The sequence below is a fragment of the Neophocaena asiaeorientalis genome, unplaced genomic scaffold (genome assembly GCF_003031525.2).
Source record: "Neophocaena asiaeorientalis asiaeorientalis breed wild unplaced genomic scaffold, Neophocaena_asiaeorientalis_V1.1 scaffold164, whole genome shotgun sequence".
Lineage (NCBI taxonomy): Eukaryota > Metazoa > Chordata > Mammalia > Artiodactyla > Phocoenidae > Neophocaena > Neophocaena asiaeorientalis.
The window spans coordinates 1,997,152-2,017,856 of record NW_020173727.1 but is presented as its reverse complement, the minus strand read 5'-3'; the positions used below and the strand labels follow the sequence as shown (position 1 = coordinate 2,017,856).

Here is a 20,705-nt window from a genome sequence, read left to right as displayed (position 1 = left end):
AAAGGTGGGAGAAAATTATCTATGACTGTCATTGTATATCCTATCACTGACTAAATACCTCCTAAACTTTTACTAATAAGTCATACACAAAAACACGTTATGATAGGGCTTCCCTGGTGGCGCAGTGGTTCAGAGTCCACCTGCCGATGCAGGGGACACGGGTTCGTGTCCCGGTCTGGGAAGATCCCACATGCCACGGAGCAGCTGGGCCCATGAGCCATGGCCGCTGAGCCTGCGTGTCCGGAGCCTGTGCTCCGCAATGGGAGAGGCCACAAGAGTGAGAGGCCAGCATACCGTAAAAAAAAAAAAAAAAAAAATTATGATAAACTTTGAATCCCAAAAATGCCTAAACCACCATATTCTAAGATCCCTTCCACCTAAAAAAAAACAGAAATGCCAGTGCCACTAAAAACATTTGATATATGTCGAATACATTATGACAATAAAGAAAACCTCTGATACAAAAATTTAGCAAAGCTTAATATTATAAAAATGATTGAACTGTGAATTTTATCTTCAAAGAACCCAAAATAATAGACTTAATGCCACTTGTTTTTCAAAATATTTTCTGGTCAGATAAAGCAATCTACAATCTTTCTGAGTTCTACCTCTTTGAAAGATTCTAGTAAAATCAAGATTTTAGAATTAACATTTTATTCTCAGAGCAAAAATTAAGAAGCACACAAACGATTTTCAAATTCCAAGCCCGAATAGGTTTGACACTTGCTGAATTAGAGACCTAACTGTCTTCATTATTTGATATGTCTGACACTGCGTTTTAAAGTAAATTTTCAAATAAAGAGTCAAAATCAAGAATTCCAATCTTTTTATCCTGGAGGCAATGAAGGTTTAGGCTAGCCTACCCTTCCAGCCTTATTTCCAACTATTATAAAGTTACCATTTCGGGGTCAGATCCTAAAATCAACATGCAGTGCAAATTAATATTGAACTGCCCCCAAATATATCATCCATAATGCACAATTACATATAAACTGACAACTTGTTTTTCTTCCTGCACTAAAGCAGATACCTGTTTCTTTGATCACATAAGAAGTAACTAGTTTATATTAAGGCACCTAGACTAACTCAGCAAGGTGAGATGCTCATGATATAAAAGTATGTGGAAGCTGAAAATGACTGGGGGAACAGAGAATTCACCTCTTCCACCATGCCTACCCTAGCACAGGCACTCATTCCAGTAGAATGGCAGAAAAAATTGCTTGCACTATTTTACTCTAAAATTCTCATTCATTTCCTCTTTCTGTCTGTCCCTCTGTCTCTTTTAATTTTATTAGGGAAAACAATATCTAGTTGGAATCATACAAGTTCAAGGCATACTGGACGCACTCTACTGAACTCTGCACTAATCCAGTATTCCCAAATGAGCCTCTGCATAGTGCCTAAGAACACAACAGACTGAGAAACAGACCAGGTTTGGTTCTGGCATCTGCTAGCAGTGTGACCATGGGCAAGTAACCTAACATCTCCATGCTTCAGTTTCTTCATCTCTAAAAAGGAGATAACAATAATATAATACTTACATCATAGGGTTATTGTTAAGGACTGTATGAGTTACATAATAAAATATCAGTATTTTATGTACTTGAAATATTCCCTGGCACATAATAAGTTATGCAGGGTTTGGTTATTGTTTTCCCAACTGGACTGCCTGCTCAATGTCTATCCCAATTCTATTCTTCAAAAATCTGCCCTAATACCTCCTTCTCAAGTAAGGCAATAATAATTCCAACCAGGGAACCAGGGAAAAGCTCTCCTATACCTTTACACATCTATGGCTCTTAATTTTTGTATGACTCTACTAACTTATATTTACTTACTAAAAATGTTACTTATCTTTTTATGTATACTTTACATTGTCATAAAAATTATTAGCTCCTTTAGGGAAGAAAATATGGGAAAACAAATTATGCCTCTTTTATACAAAAAAGTCACTCAAGTAAATACTAAATATTGCTTATGGAGCAAGGTTACTGGATAAAGGTTTCCCAACAAAGGACAAAGAGATAAAATCAACTGTTAAATACAGATTCTCAGTTTGTATCAATGTATAAGTCTCAAACCAAGAATTGTTATTAGAACCAAAGCTGCTCTGAGCATAAATCTCAAAAATGAGGACTTAGCTCATAAGGAATAGCTTGCAGTCTCTAAGTCAAGAATATTAAAGTATGGAAAGTCTTAGCTTTCTGTGATTTACAAACAACATTGTTAGATTTGGCCTAAAGTCTGAAAAACAATGTATTAAATATTTACTTAAAAGATGACTTTTTAAAGAATATTTACTTATATTTATTTTGGCTGCGCCGGGTCCTAGTTGCGACATGCAGGATCTTTTTAGTTGCAGCATGCGGACTTCTTAGTTGCGGCATGCGAAGTCTTAGTTGCGACATGCGTGGGGGATATAGTTCCCCGACGAGGGATTGAACCTGGACCCCCTGCATTGGGAGCGTGGAGTCTTACCCACTGGACCACCAGGGAAGTTCCAAAAGGTGACTTTTATGTGTTATACACTGCAACTATGTAGATGAAAAGATTTAGATCCTGCACTCAACAAGTCTATACAAAGATAGCTAATTAAACAGTAATGTTCAAGGTATATTGGGGATAACAATAACAATATTAACACCCATTCTCCTTTATCCACAGTTGAAGTCTTACCAAAGAAGAGAAAAACAAAAGCTGTAGTTGACAAAAGGACTGACCAGAAAAGTTACATTCAGAGATTGTGTATTTACTCTAAAAATCAAGATCAGCTGGTTATTAACTATTTCATCTGGACAAATGTCACAGAAATTTCAAACCAAATATCTGGGCTGGACCGCCAGATATTACTCTACTAAGTATACATTCAAGAAGTTACTCTTTTGTTGTTGTTTTCTTTTTCTTTTTTTTTTTTTTGCGGTACGCGGGCCTCTCACTGTTGTGGCCTCTCCCGTTGCGAAGCAACAGGCTTCGGATGCGCAGGCTCAGCGGCCATGGCTCATGGGCACAGCCGCTCCGCGGCATGTGGGATCTTCCCGGACCGGGGCACGAACCCGTGTCCCCTGCATCGGCAGGCGGACTCTCAACCACTGTGCCACCAGAGAAGCCCCAAGAAGTTATTCTTTAAATTTTAATATTAAAATTTTTTTGGAAATTGCTATGGTTCTCCTAATGCACCTAGGAAGTTTTCTACAAATTAAAAAAAATGATCTTATATTTGTCTACGGTGTGCCATTTAAGATCACTAACATTACATAGTAAAGGTAAGATGTAGTATTTCTTCACATATAATGATTATGTTACCAATCTATGGAAGAAAAGGTATGTCCTGCATATTTTATCCACCTATTTAGACCCACACCTCTGGTCTACACCAGCAGTTTGCAAGCTAGGTATACTATGCTTCTTACTCAACCAGAGACAGACAAGTTAACCAACTCTACCAAGTATCAAGTTTGCAGACTTTGTACCACCATGTTTTAACTATGAACTATTACAATGCAGATATTTCCAAACAGCCACAAACCTACCCCCAAGTAAAATACTCTGGTCAGTTGATAAAATATTCTTCCCTTCAATGAAGGGGTATTTCATACCTAATTCAATTAATCTAATTCAACACCAAAATAAAAATACCGGGAGTTGAATGTAATTAGCAAATTTAATGCACAGTACATAAAGGTCCAGCATCAACTCAATTTTCTCTGTCATGGATATAGTCAATCCACTATTCTGCCTTTTACCTTCATAAAACAGAGAGAGAAATACAACAAAATCGCATCAAACTGAGGAGCTAGGTTATAAAGTCAGCCTATATGAGGTGAAAATATTATAGTCATTTAAGATAAGATAACTAATCTTATACATGGTAAAGTGTTTTTGCATATATAATGATTATGTTACTAACCTACAGTCAAAATAACCCTTGACAATCTCTTAAAATGGACTACAGGCAGGGAAAGGTGCTCACAGGACAAAACACACTCATAAGAAAAATGAGAGTGAACTAAAGAACAAGGAGAGTCATCATATTTCACTAATTCCAGGGCTTATACTTAATGAATGAATTCCCAGGGTAATCATTTGCATGATTATGATCCTCTACCCCATCCTTCTTTTTCAAATTCAGAGAACATATGTTTAAGTTAACTCATGTGATATGGCTTCACTACAGTATATGAGCCAGAGAATAAAATTATCCTGGGGCTTTCCTGGTGGCGCAGTGGTTGAGAGTCTGCCTGCCGATGCAGGGTACACGGGTTCTTGCCCCGGTCCGGGAAGATCCCACATGCCACGGAGCGGCTAGGCCCATGAGCCACGGCCGCTGAGCCTGCGCGTCCGGAGCCTGTGCTCCGCAACGGGAGAGGCCACAACAGTGAGAGGCCTGCGTACCGTCAAAAAAAAAAAAAAAAAAGAAAATATCCTGGAGTAGTAAGTAACCACCAGATGCTATTTCCTTTTGTAGCATCATCGATTGAAGAGAACTTCTCCAGCATTCTATTCAACCAGTACACACCCCCCACCCCTCTTCTCAACTTTTACTGAGTTTCCAAAACTGTGCCATCTACAAGAAAATACTGAAATCCCATTATGCCATCAAGTTAAATTTTTAAATGTATTTGCATAACAAAAGAAAATATAACACATGATCCCTGCAGTTATTTGGGCTATTGTTTTCTCAAATCATTCAGAGTTCATTAATAGTTGGAAACATATCAAAACTCAATTTTAGTGAGAAATCATATCTTACCCACAACCATAAGTGTGAATTCAAACCCTCTCTTCACTGATTTTCTGTATACTTGATTTGGGAGATTTGCAAATCCCACATAGCCTTCAAGGTTCTTCTGTTGCTGAGAAAAGCAAAAGGAGTCCGGTTATTCATATATCAATAAATCACTTCTGTCACACATTTCAAATTCCCTTCATTAACCTATTTTTAGAAAACTATATAAACTAATATTATTCATGGTGAATCAAACTGATTTTACAGTGTTACCAATAAAAGTATTAGTTAATTGCAGAAATGGACAAAATGAATTGAGCACAAGTTGACTGACAATAGACAGTTATAAAAACCCAAAGGAATAACATAAAAATTAAAGAAACCTGCCTCAGAGCAAAGATTTCAATTTATAGTAACTTACTAATAATAAGATTCTAACCAATCAACTAAAAAAAAAGGAAGGATTTTTCACAAAAAATTCAAATCCCCTTAAAATTATACTAAGGACTCTTTTAATCATCCCCTTTGCTCATACTAATTACCAGAGGCAGGAGTTTCTTGAAATTTATCTTCTTATTCATGAAATAAAATCAAAACGTGGAGTTTAAAATTTTTCATGAACTCTTAAAAGCTCTCATGATCAATGTCAGTCAGTAACATTATCTTTCAAGCTGTTATACTAGGTCCAATTATGTCACTTCAAGATTTTTACATGAGCCTGCTGCCTCTATCATCAGGGACATCAGATTTATCCAGGTTTTAAAGTAAATTTCAATTCAGTTTTCTGTGTGGTTTTTGATTCTTTGATGATCTCAATAAGTTTCATGAGTAATTCAAAGAAATCTACTTCTAAATTGTCACAGTAAATCAGTCTGATTTTCAACTTACCCATTGGTGAGAAATACTGTCCACAGTTCAGACCATCTGAGTGAGTAGAGTCTTACTGATTAATTTACTTAGGGGTAGGTCTTATTCATTCATTAAAATATAATGGCAAGGGGCTTCCCTGGTGACACAGTGGTTGAGAGTCCGCCTGCCGATGCAGGGGACACGGGTTCATGCCCTGGTCCAGGAAGATCCCACATGCCGCGGAGCAGCTGGGCCCATGAGCCACAGCCGCTAAGCCTGCGCGTCCAGAGCCTGTGCTCCGCAACGGGAGAGGCCACAACAGTGAGAGGCCCGTGTACGGCAAAAAAAATATATATATGTATATATATATAAAATGGCAAAATATTCCTAAGAGGTACACATTTTTCTTAAAGATTTTTGCCACATTTAAATTCTCATCCGAAAAAACTCATATGGGATCAACGTACTAATTCAATACATTTGGATTTAACAAAGAACAGCAATCTGCATTTCTTACTAGCATCACATATGTAACTAAATATTCCATCCATAATATTTTTACCTTTTTTAAAATTCATATAAACTGATTTTTAAGACAAATATTGAGAAGATAAGTAAGCCAATTAAACTGAAAGGCTAATTTTAAATATACTAGTTAGGATACTGATCAGAATATTTTAAAGTCAAATATTTGAAAGCCTACTGCATGCAGAGCTAAGAATATGCATTAAATTTAAGGCTTCCTTGGTTCATATTTCATCCAACTATAACTGAAATTTAACTTAGACCAGAAAAAAGCCTCTCTATAAATTATGTAGCATACTCACAGCTACTTTGTAAAGAACACATTTCCATCATTCCAGTGTTCCAGATTCCAACAGACAGATCCACAGAGGAACAGTAAACGAGGAATTCCAAGAATCATACACGGCACATTCAGTCGAACAGGAGAGAGAAATCCATTGGAACGTAGTAAAAGATAGAGGAAAAAAAATGAAAGTTACTTACATGTAACGCAACAAATTAGAGGTAAATTACAAATAAATTGAAGGCAGACTTTTTTCTACTCACGTCAAGGTAATATTTTTTGTCAGATATAAGGCCCAATGAATTTTAATCCATTTCAGCAGCTCTCCTGATCAAACACAGAATCAGAGGCCTCCTATCTATCTTTTTATAAAGAACAATTACTATGCCCTGTACCTGAAGTCTTACAAGAAACGGTGAAAAAAGTGTAAAGTATGATGTTTCAAGAAGATACACAGGGACCAAATTTAAATCCCAAGAAGAAAAAAATGTAAATTTCATACAGTTTTGCTCTGTCAGTCACTGGATTAAGACAGCCCACTTCAGATAAATGCCAATGTTTTAGTTAAAATCTTTATACAGTGCTATATTTCAAGTAATTAAAGTTAAGAACTGGAAGAAATGCAAACTTGTAGATACAGGAAAGGGAAGGAAGCTAAAGATGGCAAGCAGTAACAAATGAATGACGAAGTAAATGTGACTTGTAATAACTTAAGGGCAAATAATATAGCAAAGAGAAGAAAACAGACTATCCTTGGACAAAATGTCTTTAAAAAGGGTATGTCTTTATTCTATATTGAAGAAATCTATGAGTTATATCACAACCTAGAACAGATGATGATTATTCAAATGTCACCTTCAAAGAGAGGACTGCCCTGATCACCCTTATCTAAAATTACAACTCATCTCAGCACTTTGCTGCTTTATGTTTTTCTCTTTAGCACTTACCACCATTTAACATACATTTTACAAATCTTGTTTATTGTGATCTCCACCCACCCTACCTCCAACTAAAATGTAAACTCCATCAAGGTACAGATTAAATGAACTACATAAGTTGTGGCATCAAAAAGAGGAAGCCATCTGGGAGAGCTGAAGAAGTTTCAGAGAAAATATTTTAGGTTACATATTCAAGGAACCCACCATACAAAAAGGTGTAAGAAAAACACCTCCATCTACCCCTGTGTCTTATTTATTGCTTTATCCTCAACTCCTAGAACAGTCTTAGGCACAACTAGGAGACTGAATTAAGAAAAGGGAGAAGAGCATTCTAGGGCTAAGGAATGGGCCCTAAAGTGGGGATGAACTTGGTACTTTCAGGAACAAAAAGAAGGTACATGAACTACAATGAGGTGAAGTAGTGGACCAGGGGATAAGTGATAAAAAATGAGGTCAGGGAGGCAGGCAGGGGCCAGATCATGTTGTACCCAGCCAAAGTAAGAAATCTGGATGTTATTTTAGGCATGATGGGAAGCCACTGGAGGGTTTTACAAAGGCAAGTGACCTGACCTGATTTGTGTTTTAAAGATAGCTCTTACTGCTAAGAGAAGAAATGGAAATAAGAAAACTAGTAAGGAGCCTACTGCAATAGTCCAAGAAAGAAAGGGTATACTGAATTTAGATGGTATGCATGCAAAGAGAGATGAAGATTCAGAATATGTTTTGAAAGAAGAATTGTCAGGACATTGCTGGTGGGTTAGATGTGACTGGCAAAAGAAAAACAAAAAAAACTGGCAAAAGAAAAATGAAGAGACAAAAGATAACTCCTAAGTACTTGGCTTGAACAACTCAATGGCTAGTGATATCTCCAGGGAAACAGGATACAAAGGGGAGGAAAAGAGTGGGCTGTGAGGGCCAAAATCACCAAAATCAAAAATAGCTTTTAACATGTTAAGTGGAGGTGTCTGTTACATATTCAAGAAGAGATGGCCGGTAGGCAGTTAAACATATAAGTTCAGAAATTCCTGGGTTGGTTGGTGCTGAAAATATAGATTTAGGAAACATAAGCATATAGATAGTATTGGGAGAGGATCAGATTCCCAAAGAGAGATTATAGATAAAAGGGGGTCTAGACAGTGTCCTGGAGCACTCCAACATTGAGATGTTAGGCAGAGAAAGAATGAGAAAGATTGATCAGTCAGTGAGGAGAAAGGAAAACTAGGACTGGCTCAAGGTCACTCACTTGTGTTAAATGCTACTGAAAAGTCAAATGAAATACCAGAGATGTGAACATAAAATTTGGAAATAAGAAGATTACTGGTAGTTTTGCACAAAAGCAGTCTCAGTAACAGTGAGGAAGAAGAGTGACTAGGTTGAGAGTAGATAATTCTCTGTACATAACTACTATAACATTTTAAATAATTTCATGTTTTAAATTAAATTATTTTAAAATTAAACATGTTACTTGCCAGTTTCCCAACACAACTTATTTCCCAGGAGAGAATCATGTCATATTCATCTCTACATTCCTAACAGAGTGCTGATACACAGGAGTTATTAAAAAAGATAAAGGACAAAAATATACTTTCAGGAAAGTTTCTTCTGAGGAAGAAACTGTGTCTCAACACAAAAGACAGACTTAGGAAATACACCAATAATATAACACTGGTTGACTAAAACACACAGACTTTTCACATATCATAAGAATCTTTCCTTACCCCAAATTCTAAAATCAACCACAGTCTATAATTCAGAAGACCTAAACTGATTCTTTTTCTGCACAAATATGATGTTCACAGTGCCAGTGTGAAATACAACCTCTGGATAAAGAAATATTACTTATAGACCTGAGTGATATAACTGTGACGTTTATAAGCATGCGAATGTAGATAAAAGTATATTCACCCAAAATATCTTGAGGTCTTAAGAGTATTACTTGATTTCAAACATCAGTTACATAAGAAGAAACAGTTATCAAATCATCTTTTCTAAAAGCATATGTTTACAAAATCTTTTGGTTACTATCTAAAAGATATGCCAAATCTCTATGTGCCAAAATTCATGTCCCGGTCTGGGAGGATCCCACATGCCGCGGAGCGGCTGGGCTTGTGAGCTGTGGCCGCTCAGCCTGCGCGTCCGGAGCCTGTGCTCCGCAACGGGAGAGGCCACAACAGAGAGAGGCCCGCGTACAACAACAACAAAAAAAAGAAAATCAAGCTACAATTCCACTGCTTGCTATTTCACTACCTGTAGAAAAATCAACTTAAATACAATATCCAGTAATTTCAGTGTTTAACTTATTTGAACTTTCTTCTAGAAATCAATTATACTCAAAGAACAAGATGCCTCAAAAAGGTTTCAATTGACAGATTATTGGAACCCTTGAGATTTGTTTATATTCTCTTGCCATTTGTTCTTATTCCAAAGAATAAAGTTATCACAATCTTGGCATGTGAAAATCCATTGTCATTTTAAAGGTTTGAATATTAGTATCTATAAATACTAATATTTATAAATTAATATATATTTTCCAAAGGAGAAAAGTAACAACTTGTTTTGAAAACTGCTAAATATGCTTTTCAGTAACAATAACGAAATTGAGTTGTGACAGGTTGGAAGTGACAAAAGTCGGAATTTGAGGAAAATTAAAACTTATTTTTGGTAGGATCTACTATAAACCTTCAGCTCTCCCCATCTTTACAAAAAGAGATATTCAGCCCCAAATTACATAAATATGACCAGGATTCTATTTCTCCCCTTAGTAACTACAATTAAAACAAACAAACAAACAAAAGAACAGACTGCAAAGATCCAAGGAAGGTTTACATCAGTAACTTAAAATTTCAAAGGTAAAATTTGATCTTTCCTAAATAATTTCAAGTTAAAGCTGTACCACTTTGGATTTTAAAACACAAACAAACTGTATGCTGTTTCACATACTGACAAATACAATTAACTTTCTTTCTCCTAAAGTTTACGTAATTCTAAATACAAAAAACTACTCATTACAAAAGAAAAAAGATACATAAATTTACTTGTCTACTCATTATTACTAACAAAAGCCTTACATCATACACATAGATGAAACTGTCTAGCACTCAGTCAAATTCCTCCCATTTCTTACATAATTCTAGGGGAAAATTAAAGAACTTCACTATTTAAATGCCTTAAGTATTTTAAATATAACTGGTGTAAAAATACCTAGATTCTAGATTTAATATAACAAGAACACTAAGATGTTACAAGATAACATAAGCTTGTCCTAAATGTTAACTTTGATGTTCCCTCCCCAATTTTCTCTAAAGATCATATCTTAGTTTTGCATGCCCCCAGCTCCTCCCTTTTTACTGAGATGAACAATTGTGTACAAATGAAACCAACTTTTACTTTCTTAATCTTATTCTGGATTCTTGGTTAATCTACTTAAAAGGTTTTAATATTTAATTGTATGAACACATGTAAGAATGAGATAACTTAAAAGTTTAAATACATTTTTTTCTTTGCTCTGAACTTGGAGTTTAAATCTCTACTCACAGAATTACTGGCCACACTCATTCAATCAACACAGTTACTGGACCCTTACAATGTGTGTATTAGTAATTAGGGATGTAAAAGCTAATAAAAACAAGGTCCCTGCTTATAAAACTAAGAATCTGAGGTCAGGTAAGTTAGAAGACAATTATATTAACACAGTGATAAATACTATAATGGAGGCAAGCACAGAAAGATGGCTATGAGAACGAAAATAAGGGTGTTTTCTCCTATCCTGGGGCCAAATCCTTCAGATCCTGAAGGACTAGCAAGCCTTAGTCTGATGAGAAATGTGGGTAGGTACTACAGAATATGAGCAGGCTAACTGGTAACTGTAAAGGTCCAAAAGCAAGAGGAGAGAGCACAGTTCTTTATGGTAACTACAAATAGCTCAATACAACTCATTATCAGGGTCCAGAAGATACAGGGTAGGAAAGTTAAGCAAAAGCCAGATTATAAAGGACTTTGCTGGCCACACTAAATAACTCAGAATAGGCTTCATCTTGAAAACTTATGAACAGCATTAAAGGATTTGAAGCAGAAAATTGCACAATCACATTAATTCACATGCCAAGTCACATTCATATTTTAGAAAATTACCACTAACAATAATATTGAGGATGAACTGCAGGAGATAATGGTAGCAATCCCAAGATCTGTTGCAGTAGCCCAGGGAAGACAGAAGCAGTGGGGATGAAGAGAAATTAAGTTAGAATGCTACTGTCCGTAACAGTAGCCACTAGCTACATGTGGCTATTGAGCACTTGAAATTTAGCTAGTCTGAATTGATATATACTCTAAGTATAAAATAGAAACCAGGTTTCGAAGACTGATTATGAAAAAAAGAATAAAGCATGTCAATTTTTATACTGATTACAGGTTGAAATAAAATTTTAGCTATACTGGGCTACATAAAATCTGATACTAAAGTTAAACTCACGTGTTCCTTTTTACTTTTTAAATGTAGCTACTAGAAAAGTTTAAATTACATATGTGGCTTGCATTAACTTCTAATGGACAGTGCTGGGTAAGATATTACATGAACTGACAAGTCTCTGTAACTTGTGGGGGGAGTGGTAAGACTCAAATTTATGAATTTAGGTTGAGCAACTGGATTAATGGTTGTTCCAATCATTAAAAGCAAAATTCATTTGAGTTTAAGGTGCTAAATTGGCTTTAGGGAGACAAATATCTAGTAGGCAGCTACATATATAAAAGTTAGAAGTTCTAGAAATGTCTAGGTTAGGCAGATATTAACATTTTAAGTCAACAACATTTAAACGGTATGAAGGCCATGGGTATGGATCCAATTACAGTATACAAAGTAGGAAGCAGGTCAGAACCAACAGCAACATCCCACTACCACCACCACTATCACCTACACAAACCTAGGAAAAGGGGAGAGAGAAGAATGAGGAAAGTAGCTCTTAGAAGCAGTTCAAGGAGGTCAACTGTAGTGGCCTCCTTCAAGAAGCGGTCAACTGTACCAAATGCTCTGGAGTGGTCAATACAGAGACATAGAAGAATCTATATATCATTATCAGGGACCACTGTCAGAGCAGTGGAAAGACAGGGGAAAGATAGATGAAGGCAGATTGGAATTAAATAAGCAGTGAATAACTAACTGCAGACAGTGAGGGTAAACAATTCTTTCTGAATGCTTATCTGTGAATAGAAGAGCAATAAGGCAGAAGCTAGAGGACAATAAAGGGTTATGCAAGTTTTAGGAATTAAAAAAAAAATGATAGCTGCATGTTTAAATGTTAATAAATGCTGCGAGTTTGGTGTTAGTAGGTGCAAATTATTACATATAGAATGGATAAACAACAAGGTCCTACTGTATAGCACAGGGAACCATATTCAATATCCTGGGATAAACCACAATGGAAAAGAATATAAAAAAGAATATATGTATGTGTATAACTGAGTCACTCTGCTGTACAGCAGAAATTAACACAACACTGTAAATCAACTATACTCCAATAAATAAGTTTTTAAAAAATGCTTTAAAAAGTAAAAAATAAGTTTAAAAAAAAAAAGAAAAGATTACCTAGACAGGGACTTCCCTGGTGGCACAGTGGTTAAGAATCTGCCTGCCAACGCAGGGGACACAGGTTCAATCTCTGGTCTGAGAGGATCCCACATGCCACGGAGCAACTAAGCCCACACACTGCAACTACTGAGCCCGTGTGATGCAACTACTGAAGCCCACGCACCTAGAGCCTGTGCTCCACAAGAAGAGAAGCCACTGCAATGAGAAGCCTGTGTACCTCAATGAAGAGTAGCCCCCGCTCACTGCAACTATAGATAGCTCACACACAGCAACAAAGACCCAATGCAGCCAAATTAATTAATTAAAAAAAAAAAAGATTACCTACCCAAGCAGCTGAAGAAAGGAAGGTAAACCAGGATACAGATAACATTCTGGAATGATGGACAGGATTTTCTCTGAACTATATTCAATATCCTGGGATAAACCACAATGGAAAAGAATATAAAAAAGAATATATGTATGTGTATAACTGAGTCACTCTGCTGTACAGCAGAAATTAACACAACACTGTAAATCAACTATACTCCAATAAATAAGTTTTTAAAAAATGCTTTAAAAAGTAAAAAATAAGTTTAAAAAAAAAAAGAAAAGATTACCTAGACAGGGACTTCCCTGGTGGCACAGTGGTTAAGAATCTGCCTGCCAACGCAGGGGACACAGGTTCAATCTCTGGTCTGAGAGGATCCCACATGCCACGGAGCAACTAAGCCCACACACTGCAACTACTGAGCCCGTGTGATGCAACTACTGAAGCCCACGCACCTAGAGCCTGTGCTCCACAAGAAGAGAAGCCACTGCAATGAGAAGCCTGTGTACCTCAATGAAGAGTAGCCCCCGCTCACTGCAACTATAGATAGCTCACACACAGCAACAAAGACCCAATGCAGCCAAATTAATTAATTAAAAAAAAAAAAGATTACCTACCCAAGCAGCTGAAGAAAGGAAGGTAAACCAGGATACAGATAACATTCTGGAATGATGGACAGGATTTTCTCTGAACTCCAGAAAAAAAAATCACCTGCTAATCCTAAAAGAGGAGGGATGGACCAGGGAATTTTAAGAGAGAAAGATTTGAATCAGCAACCACCAAAACAAAAAGAAGGGCTAGGAATACACAACAGGCAGCCAAGGAATTCTGTCCACTAGTTTAGGCTGAAGATCTGTGTGAATGTATCCCTGAAGCCACGAGATCTTTTACTCCAACAGCAATCTGAAACTTGAATGTAAGCCAATAAGTTGTTATTTGAAGCTGTTATTTTGCAGAAAGGGTACACAAAACTACAAGGGATCAAGGGAGCTGACAAGTATGGTTGAAGTGATTTAGTGAACAAAATGGAGAGAGTCAAGGATCCAAGGTATGAAGTAAGGAAATGAGATAGCTAAGAATATGAAATTGTGAATAGAATGAGCCATACAATTAAGATTTCAGAGGTGGAACAGAAGTTCCAGATGATGACCACATGGAGCCATTAAAATGATGGCTCAACCATAATCCAGATACTGTGCAGCTAAATTATTGAACAAGTTTTACACATGGGCACTAAAAACGCCCCAGAATGGTAAGATAGCTTGGGGTAGAAAGAAAAACTGAGTGTTTGGTGACATCTTTGACAAATAAGGAGAAAACAGGGATGTGGTAACCAACAAATTTAAGAAGGGTGAGAAAATACTTTTGTTAAATAGCATAAGCTTTAAAGAAGCAGGGCTTTTTTTAAAGGAAGAATGGTCTAGAGTCTAGACAAGGACTATCTGATAGAAATGTAAGGTGAATGACATATGTAATTATAAATATTCTAGTAGACACATTATGGAAGTAAGAGTAAAAAGGTGAAATTAACTTTAATATCATTTTATTTCACCCAATACAATATTATCATTTCAATATGCAATCAATATAAAAAGTTATTATGACTCATTTTACATTATTCATTACTCTATTTTCTTTTCCTTTGTAATAATCTTTGAAATATAGCATGACTTATTTAGGACTAGCCACATTTCAAGTGCTCAACAGCCACATGTGGTTAGCGGCTACCCTACTAGATATAGAAATAGAAATTTCATAGATAGAGGACATAATACATTACCAAAAGATCTACTAGAGAGCACAAAACTAAATGAATAGTAGTACGCAGTAGTAAGTGAGGATGTGGGAAAATAGGCACTTTTGTACATGACTGGTAGAATATAAACTGAAACCACTTCCCTGAAGATCAATTTGGCCATGTGCATCAAAAACTTAAGTTTTCATGCTCTCACACTCAACAAATCCCACTTTCATGAATTTATAATCTTACAAATATATAAGATTTAGATAAAAGAACATTCAACAAAACACTATTAACGATAATGAAAAATCATAAAAACCAAAGTTTCAAAAACAAGTGAAACAAATAATACATTATGGTACTCTCATGTGTTAAAACACCATGCAGCCATTAAAATTAAAGTTTTAGAACAACAGAAATGACAGATAACAACATACTGAATGGAAAAACTATTATTAGACAGTTGGCACAGTAATATTTACCTTTAAACATTTTCTTATGTATACACTGGAAAACAAAAGGATATAGACTAGTGATGTTAACGAAATTAGCAGAAGACTTCGGAAAATTCTCTCCTTCCTTAAAATCAAGAGAAAATTTCTTCCAACTCTGGAAATTAACAAAAGGCTTGCAGCAATCCAAAGAGCGCTTATTCAAGAAAAAGGGCTGAATCTCAGTAAAAACTGCAGCATTTGCTGCATTTTAACTCGCCTATTCTTATTTCCCTTATCAGCTCTACAGTAGCCTTGCAAACCCACAGCAGGCAATCATGGCAAAAATTAGCAACCTGTCAGCAACTGGAATAGGCAGAATAGGCTCCTTCAGAGCCCCATTCCCAAAGAACATTATGTGACCTGTTTGATGATTCCTTGCAAGACCCCACAAATAACCACTAGGATAACCAGAGACTTCAGTGACAACACATGACAAAGAAAATAGACTTTACAGAATTAGTTCCCCAAAAGTCACTAAACAAACAAACAACAAACAGCAATAATAAATAAACCCTGAGGGGTGGAGGAGAAAGGGGAGAGGGAGAATCTGACCACTGGTGTCACGCTGTATCGTTTAAAATGTCCAGTTTTCAACAAAAAATTATCAGACACGCAAAAAAACCCCAAGAAAGCATAACCCATATTCAGGCGGGAAAGAAGCAATCAATAGAAACTAACCCTGAGAAAACTCAGATATTAGACAGAGAGTTTAAATCTTCTATTTAAAATATGTTCAAATAACTAAAGGAAATCATGTCTAAAAAACTAAAAGTATAAGAACTACATTCACCAAATAGAGAAAATTAATAAAGAGATGGAAATTATTAAAAAGAACCAAATAAAAATTCTCAAGTTGAAAAGTAGAATAATTGAAATGAAACTTCACTAGAGAGAGAGGATCAAAAACAGATGTGAGCTAGCAGAAGAATTAGCAAACTTGAAGATAGGTCAAATAACATTTACCAGTCTAAGGAACAGAAACAAAAAAAGAGTGAAAAAAACCTGAACAGCGCCAGAGACTGTGGAACAAAATCAAGCATACCAACCTACACATAACGGGAGTCCCTGAAGTAGTGGAAAGGAGAAGGGAGGGAGAGAGGGAAAGAGACGGGGAGAAAGGGAGTAAGAGGCAAAAAGTATGTTTGAAGAAACAACGGCAGACAATATCCCAAATCTGAAGAAAAATATGTTTACACATTAAAAGCTCAGCAACTCCAAACAGGAAAAAAGCAAAGAGATCCACACCTAGACACATCAAAATCAAACTGCCAAAAAACAGAGACAAAAAATCAGGAAAGCAGCAAGAGACACTTTAAATGACCATATACAGGGGACTCTTAAAATGAATAATGACTAACATGTCATCAGAAACCACAGAGGCCAGAAAGTAGATGGATGACACATTCAAGATGTTAAAACAAAAAGACTGTCAACCAAGAATTCAGTATCTACCAAAGGTATCTTTCAAAAATGAAGGTGAACTTAAGACATTCTCTGATAAGCAAAAACAGAGAATTCCTCACAACCAGATATGTCCTACAAGAAACACTACTATAAAAGACAGTACAAATATAATTTTTATTTGCAACTCTCTTCTACCTGATTTAAAGGAACACTTCATGAAGCAATAATTATTAAATTGTGTTCTTGGGTTTATAAAGTAGAAAGAAGAGCACAAAGGAGGGAAGAGAAAATGAAAGTACACAGGAGCAAAATTACTGTATTCTATTAAACTAAGTTGGTAATAACCCAAATTACAATGTTATCAGTTGTTAATTGTAATCACCAGGGCAATAAATAGATAAATAACCTAATTAAATATTGGGCACAGCACTTTAACTGACATTCCCTCAAAGAAGATATACAAATTGACAATAGGCACATGAAAAGATGTTTAACATCATTAGCCATTAGGGAAATGCAAATTAGAACCACAATGATACCACCTCACTCCTACTACTACTATAGTTTAAAGGGACAGACAATAACAAATGTGGACATGGATGTGGAGAAATTGAAACCTTCACACATTGCTGGTGGGAATGTAAAATGCTACAGCTGCTTTGGCAAACAGTTTGGTAGTTCCCCAGAAAGTTAAACATAGTTACCCTATGATCCAGCAATTCCATCCCAAGGTATAGATCCAAGAGAATTGAAAACATAAGTCCACATAAAAACTGGTACTTAAATGTTCTTGGCAGCATTACTCACAACAGCCAAAAAATAGAAATAACCCACATGTCCATCAACTGATGAATGGATAAACAAAATTATGTGGTATTATCTATGCAACAGAATATCATTCGGTAATAAAAAGGTACAAAGTACTGATGCATGCTATCAATACAATATAGATGAACCTTGAAAACATCATGCTAAGTGAAAGAAGCTAGTTGCAAAAAAATACTGAATGATTTCATTTATATGAAATGCCCAGAATAGGAAACTCTATAGAGATGGAAAGTAGATTAGTGGCTGCCTAGACCTGGGAATAGGAGAGAATTGGAGTAATTGTTAATAAGTACAGGGTTTCTTTTTGGCCTGATGAAAATGGCCTCAAATTAGATAGTGATGATGATGGTTGCACAACTCTGTGAATATACTAAAAATGACAGAACTGAATTTTATGGCATGTGAATTGTATCTCAATAAATCTGTTATAGAATCAAGTATGTAGTGTCTATAATACACTACCTTTCATATATAATTTTTATAGCTCCTTTCCTACATGTATCTTCTCATTTGTGTAAAAAGATAGGAATAAACTAAAAACTAAGCAAGAAATTATTAAGATTGGTTACCCATATGGATGGGTGGTTAAATGGCAGAAAACGAAAATGAGAATAGGGTAAAAGAGATGAGAGGTGGAAGGGATACTTCCGGATATACTGTTTTACAGAATTGACTATGAACACCACAATAATGTTTCACATATTCCAATGAAAAAAATAACCAAAATCAGCCAGGATGTGACAAGAGCTCAAAATGGACTAAAAACAGTAACAAAACTAACTGTATTTCAAATGAGTAACATAACACCAATGAACAAGGTGGGTAAGAAAAGAACATAACTCTGGAAAACAGTATGCTGACTGAATAGTATAAGACTAAAGACAAAAAGAAGTGTATCCAATACTACACTCTAGTAAGTAAATATATTTATAACAGCAATTCTGAAACTACACTTATGTGTATACCAGAACTGAACAAATAAGTAAATAAATTGTAGATGAGAGTCAGGTTTTCCACTGTTGCAGAAAGGAGTTACAAATAAAAGAGAAAGGCTAGACTGAATCTTGTGTTAGTAGATTAGAATTGGTGTATTAGTATGAATCCATGGTTTTTAATATACATAAACATATATATTTATGTTAACATATATACTATATTATCTATACATATGCATAGATATGTATAGAAATACAGATGTGTGAATGTACACAAAAATATAACTTCCTAGATCTATGTTCAAAACACCTAGAAACAAAAACACCCCAGGAGTAATGAGCACTTTTAGTGCAGAGACCCTGGCTTCTAAATACTATTCTGAAATAAAAGGAACCTGAACTCCTTGGAAAATGGTCAATTCCAGGGCTTAAGGAAGAAAAATAAAAGACGAATCAGAAAATAAGTGCTCCAAAAAAAATTATGAGGCATGTTGAAAGATGAATAGGAGCTAATGGGAAAGAGCTCCCAATGGTCAAATTCAGGACAATTGGAGCAAAAAGCAATGATAAAATTAATATTCATGTGTCCTAATATTAATAAATAATTGAATGAATGCATGAGATAGAACAATTCTTCCTTACAAAAGAATTCCCATTAAAAAATGTAGCATTGGGAATCCCTGGCAGTCCAGTGGTTAGGACTTGGCACTTTCACTACCATGTCCTGGGTTCAATCCCTCATCTGGGAACTAAGATCCTGCAAGCCACAAGGAGTGGCCAAAAACAAAATAAAAATTGGAAACAGAAAATCACTACTAAGGCAAACAGCACAGTGATAATTGTGACAGACAAGAATTATTAACAGATAGTAGAAAAAGGTATGATGAGAAATAAGTTATTTGCATAGTTCAACAAAGGACTAGTATCTAAAATAAACAACTCAACTAGACAACAAGCACAACTTAAAAATGGACCAAAGATTTCAAAAGACCACCAAAGACATACAGATGGCAATAAGCACATGATAAGATCAACATCAGTCGTTAGGAAAATGCAAATTATGATCACAATGAGGTATCTCTACAATTCCACTAGAATGGCTAAAATTAGTAAGAGTGGCCATCCCAGGTGTTGGTGAATACGTGAACCAACCAGAATTTTTATACACTGTTGATGGGAACATAAATGTTAACATCTATGTGGGAAAATGTTTTGGCAATTTCTTTTTTTTTTTTGCGATATGCAGATCTCTCACTGTTTTGGCCTCTCCCGTTGCGGAGCACAGGCTCCGGACGCGCAGGCCCAGCGGCCACGGCTCACGGGCCCAGCCGCTCCGCGGCACGCGGGATCCTCCCAGACCAGGGCACGAACCCGCGCCCCCTGCATCAGGAGGCGGACTCTCAACCACTGCGCCACCAGGGAAGCCCTTGGCAATTTCTTAAAAAGTTAAATGTACACTTACCTATAACTTAGCCTAAGTATTTACCCAAGAGAAATGTAATCATACGCCACCAACATTAAAGTTTTTAAAAGTTTACAAAGAAAAAAGTCAGAGAAAATACATCCAAATGTTAACTCTGGTTGTATTTTGCTTACTGGATTTGGAGGTAAGTCACTTTTATACTATTTCCCATTTTCCAAGTTATTATTAAGGAACCTGAAGCATTTCCATCCAAAAAAAAAAAAAAGTCACATAAAAAGAAAATGAAGTCATATTCACAAGTCACTATAGGTTTTCTTTTTGATAAATCAGATGTTTATTTTCCATTTCTGACATGTTCATTAGACTGCATAGGAAGAAACTGTACAGATAATTCTGACAAGATTTCAATCATGATGTGAATATGGACAAGGCAGATTAACAAAGGCTGGAGTACAAATAAAATAAGATGGATTAATAGCTGCTTAGCTGTATATCAACTTCAACAGAATTACACACCACAAGGATCCAACCCTAATTAAGCCCAGATAACATTATATAATATTTTGAGGGCTTCCCTGGTGGCGCAGTGGTTAAGAATCCACCTGCCAATGCAGGGCACATGGGTTTGAGCCCTGGTCCGGGAAGATCCCACCTGACGCGGAGCAACT

General features: G+C 36.1%; 1 protein-coding gene across 5 annotated transcripts in view; it reads right to left on the bottom strand.

The window, feature by feature from the left end:
• The window catches only part of SEPTIN7 (septin 7), a 104,058-nt gene that overhangs the window by 60,301 nt on the left and 23,052 nt on the right, over positions 1-20,705 (bottom strand). For 2 of the 5 annotated variants that reach the window (XM_024750767.1, XM_024750766.1), the window contains exon 3: positions 4,751-4,853. In XM_024750767.1, the coding sequence (XP_024606535.1) occupies positions 4,751-4,853 (103 nt within the window). Of the gene's footprint in view, positions 1-4,750; positions 4,854-6,402; positions 6,489-20,705 lie in introns of those variants that run through there. The other 3 variants (XM_024750769.1, XM_024750770.1, XM_024750768.1) reach the window with 3 other exon arrangements.